The 5,166-nt window shown below is 33.8% G+C and overlaps 1 protein-coding gene across 1 annotated transcript in view; it reads right to left on the minus strand.

Annotated features, from left to right (window-relative positions):
• LOC106458545 (GRB10-interacting GYF protein 2-like) overlaps window positions 1-5,166 on the minus strand; it is a 104,191-nt gene that overhangs the window by 59,198 nt on the left and 39,827 nt on the right. Inside the window, exon 13 of the mRNA XM_022384785.1 lies at window positions 3,032-3,478. Coding sequence (XP_022240493.1) covers window positions 3,032-3,478 — 447 coding nt within the window. The remainder of the gene's footprint in view (window positions 1-3,031; window positions 3,479-5,166) is intronic.

Consider the following 5,166-nt stretch of genomic DNA (forward strand, 5'->3'; position numbering starts at 1 on the left):
CTGCCTTGGTTGCTTTGGAAAGCAGTATCGGGGTATGATGTTCCACTAAATGACAAGATGGTGTCAGCAGTAGCCAGTCATCCATGTAATGGTGTGTGCACAGGCCCAGGGAATGAAGGTGACAAGAAAAAGTTTGTACGATTCAGCAGAACACATATGGTGCCGATGCTAGTCCGAAGGAAAGAGCTGACCCTTGTGCACAAAACACACCACTATGGGAACATGCAGATAGGCACCAGTAACATCGAACTTGGTCATCCACAGTTGTGGCAAAAAATGACAATGCAGAGTAAGAAATGACTCCATTGAGAACTTTGGAGGATCTAGGAATTGATGTAGACAAAAAAGATCGATGACCAGATGCCAATCTTCCATCTTCTTGGGCACAACAAACATACAGGATATAAAACCCTGGAAGAACTGAAATGACTCTCTCCATTGCCCTCTTGAACAATAAATCTCTGAGAGCCATGGAATGAAGTTCTGAAATCTAAGGATATGCAGGAGTCAGAAACACTACAGGTTGGGGGGATAGTGGTAGTGATGATGTGAACTGAATGACTAATCCTAATGCAAGAACCTGTAGTACCCATGGATCCATGGTAAAGTCCAGAAATTCTTGGAGCCAAGCCCCTGCAGACCCCAAAGGCATACGGTAGTCACTGCCTCTGCTGGCGGCAGAATGCCCGAGCGGAGGAAGCTTGTGGATATGGGTGGAATCTATTCTAGGATCCCCCCAAAATGCAGTCCCAGAGCCCCTCCCCAGAGAAACACCATCAGACCAAATGTATGTCTTTATCTCACTATGGATAAGGTCACAGACAGCCTCATCCGAGAGCAACCCCACCCCAGACTCTTGAGTAAGGATAGATATCATAGGTGGGATAGGAGAGATCTGATTTGTCTCAGAGCTGAACACATTAATCCAGGAGTTCATGCTGTATATTGGCTTGCCAAACAATTTTTGTTTTTTTGTGCGAAAATAAATAGGCAACATGAAGAACATTAAAAATATCTCCAATGGTCGTACTACAGTGAAACCCATTAGTGAACGCTTTTTCGAGAAAAAGTGACAATATTATCTGAAGGAGGTGCTTATATACAGTACCAGGATAGAGGGTGCATTGAGGAAGGTGAAGAGTGTCACGAGATAGATTTTGCCACAGGCAATTAAGTGGGGAATCAAAGACTGGAACAAGCAAGAAAAAATCAGACAAATGATTAGGTAGGCAAAGGAAAAGAAACTCTAACAGTCAAGTCATACCTGTAGTGTGAGCGCAGGTAAGTATGCTTTGAAAATGGCATTTTATGTATAGTTAGATTTCCATACTAATTTTTTTTTAGTTTCAGATAAATGTCTCTGTAAACACTGCTTAAGCATAATACACAGACTGTCAACGAACCTTCATGTTTTGGTGCTGCAACTCCATTCTTATCCACACAAAAAATTTAAATATGAGGCAAACAACTTTTATTCCACTCTATACTAAGTAAAAAGTTTTAGTATAAAACCAAACGAGCTGTTAGGTGTATATGTGTTTATATCAATTGAAATAGTAACAAAAAACTAACAAGAATCCTCTTTTATGTTCTATGTTACTAAACTTGATCTGCAATGTTATAAAATAATACTTATGAAACAATTTGTTTTAGGTATAATTTATTTTCTGAAAAAAAAAAAGATTTCACAATATTTAGGCCAAAAAATAATTCTCACCACTTTAACTGCATATAACATCTTCACAAAACTACAACCCACTTAAATATTAAAAACATTTTCAAAATATTTAAATGCACTAATAAAAACATTGTTACAATGGGCTATAAAATCATTCTAAGCTATTTAAATGCAAACAATACTATAGAATCAGCTAGATTTTTAAAATCAAGGCTTACAGTTAAGTTTCTTGCTCTACGATATGTTATTTTTGCATAACAGTGCACAACTAGAATATTACTTTCAAATTACTGATAATGTGAATGTTAAAAGAATGGTTTTTCCTTAGTTTATTTTTTTAATGTAAATAATAAAGTTGACAGCAAAAAAAAGAAGACCCAGGTAAGTAGTTTATTTCTTGTTTTTCAAATGTATGCTTTATTTGTTAATATAAAAGTAACTAAAATGTAAATATCAAAAACTTTTTAGGTTAGATTAGGTACAAAATAATAATAATAACAAAATTTTTCACGAGGTACACTCATGAGGAACTTTTGAGTAGCTTGTGCATTGTGTAATTTGATAGAGTAACACGAGCTGCACATTTGCCAAGTGATTTACAAATTTTATTGTGAGAATATCAGTTAGTCACAGTTCAAAGGGTAATAAACATTAAGTTTCAACAGGTGTATGCTATTATGAGCTTAAAACTATTTAGGATAAACAAATGTAGTTTCATGTTACAATATGAAGACATTCTAGAAAGAAAAAGAAGAAAAATTTAGATTTTTTCAATTTTTTTTGGTGGTTATGAGGTCTGTCAAATTGACACCTTGTATAGAGTTATGGTAGATAAAATAACAGAAAATATATATAAAGTTTTACTGAAAAAAAAGCATATGACATTTATTTTGGGGGTTTTAAAGATTACACAAATGAAATTTGAGATTTTTCAGATGAAGAAAAGTGTTTTTAATCTTAACATGAAAATCACTTTGCACTCAGTCAACACTTTAACCCCATATAGTCATGGAAAAGTTTTTAGTGAAAATACTTTACTAAATATTCAGATTTTTTTTTATCTACAAATGACTTGACAATTACTGAAAGCATGCAAAATTTTGTGACCATACATAAAACATATTAGAAGTTATAGTATGGAAACTATACAGGTCAATTTGGGGTCATGAACTAGGTCAGTTCAACCTAGCCCTTAGCGAGATAGTTAAAATGGAATCTGATTTTATTATAGTGTTTGATTTATAGGAATAATGTATTGTACTTTCAATTTAGAACCAATTACCAAAGTTAATAATTATATATATATATATGTGTGTGTGTGTGTGTTACAAGACAGATTTAACAGTAACTTACCTCAGCAGTCCACTGAGCAACTAAGTTTTCTGCTGCTTTTTCTAATTGGGCAAATCCATCTTCTTCCTGAGATCTCAAAGTCTGTGAGGATTCTAACTTTACACTATTTTGAACAGAGTTGTTGCCAAGGTCATTATGGGTAATGCCAGCAGGGAGTCTCAACTGCGAGTTCACTAAGTTCACACTGTTCCCAATACATGTAGCAATAACTGGGGATTCTGATACCTTTGTTTTTGTGACATCAGGAGAATGTCCACGTTCTATATTGTTACTTACAGATGGAGTATCACTTTTAGGTTTAAAATGTTCTGTGACTTTATTTTCCTGAACCATAGGTTCTACTTTATGTTTTCCTTCCACATTTTTCCCACTAGGTGATGAGGGTGATGGATGTCTTGGTACTTCTTTGCTATTGGTTTCTGATGACTTGGGCATGTCTTGCTTTGGCTGTAAAAAATCAATTAATGCTGTAAAACTAGCAAGTTTATAATGTTAAATACAAGTTTTTTTGACAAACCATTTTACTTATCTTTATACTGTTCTATTTTAAGAAGCAGAGGTGTCAATATTTTTACCTTTTGTAATATTACATAATTAATATACAACTACTGGAAACATTCAATAATACCTTGAGGCTGACCCATCCACTCAACTAAACTATTAAAAAAGCTCCAAAACTAGCCCTTATCCTCCAAATATTCATGAATCCTTTTAAACTCCCTTACAGTTACTGCTTCTACCACATCAAAAGATAACCCATTCCAAAGGCCAATTGTTTAGAAATAAAACTGTCCAAACTGAACATGATTCCAACCATGTCAAAATTTGTCCCCTAGTCTTACCATTTTCACCATAAGTATGAAAAAAGATGATGCATCAACACCATCAGTTCCCTTAACATTCTTAAACACCTCAATCAGATCCCCACTAACTCTTCTTTTTTCAAAAACAAAACAATTTCAAAAACCGTAACTCCTCTGAGCCCTTTCCAACAATTCAATGTCCTTCCTAAGGTAAGGACCCCAAGACTAAACTCCAATACAATGATATTATAACCTCTATAGACTTGTTCCATTTCATAGATACAACCAAAAATCATGTTTGCCCTACCGTTAGCAAAAGTACACTGCTTGGATGGCTTAAGAGATTGATCAACCAGAATACCATGATCGTTTTCTTTCATAACACTTTTAAGGCTATTTCCATCAAGATTATACTTATATTTTAAATTATGAAATTATAATAACTCACATGCATTGTCTTGCATTTATCATAATTAAATGCCATCTGCCATTTATTTGCCCAAATCACCACACTGTTTGCTGTTAAGCACAAAGCTGCAAAACAGGCTATCTATGCTATGCCCACTACGGGTATCAAAACCCAGTTTTTAGCATTATAGGCCTTTAAAGTTACCGCTAAACCACTGGGGGGGGGGGGCAACTCACCAAATGATCTAAATTATTTTGTAAAGCATCCTCTTCCTCAATATCATCACCAAATTTAAGTACTTTATTGACTATTCCTTCATCTAAGTCAGTGATGTAAATCAAAAAGAGCAAAAATCCTAGCAAAAAACCCTGAAGTACCACACTTGCAACATTAATCCAGTTTAATTGAACTACATAAGTAATAGCCCTCTACTTTCTTCCATGCAGCCACTTTTCTATCCAATGAGTCAACTTATCCCCCAAATATAGAGATCATTTTTTAACAAGCCTTCTATGTAGCATCTTGTCAAATGCTTCCTGAAAATCCAGATAAAAACAATGTTAAAATGAATATTACTTTGCATGATAGATAGGCAACATGTGAAAAGAAAAAACAGACATGAGAAAAAAATCGATCAAATCTACCAAACCCATACAGAAATTAATTATTGAAAATAACAGATAAAATATACTTTTTTAAGAAACATTTGATAACTATCTCGACATTATAAAGATTTTGCATTTCAAAATTTTCTGATGTATAAAAGTATTTTTAATGTTAAAATGAATATTACTTTGCATGATAGATAGGCAACATGTGAAAAAAAAAACAGACATGAGAAAAAAAAACAGACATGAGAAAAACATTGCTTTATAAACCTTAAGACTTATAAAAAAAATTAATATTTTGTTTATGAAAGCATT

The sequence above is a fragment of the Limulus polyphemus genome, unplaced genomic scaffold, assembly GCF_000517525.1.
Source record: "Limulus polyphemus unplaced genomic scaffold, Limulus_polyphemus-2.1.2 Scaffold483, whole genome shotgun sequence".
Classification (NCBI taxonomy): Eukaryota; Metazoa; Arthropoda; class Merostomata; order Xiphosura; family Limulidae; genus Limulus; species Limulus polyphemus.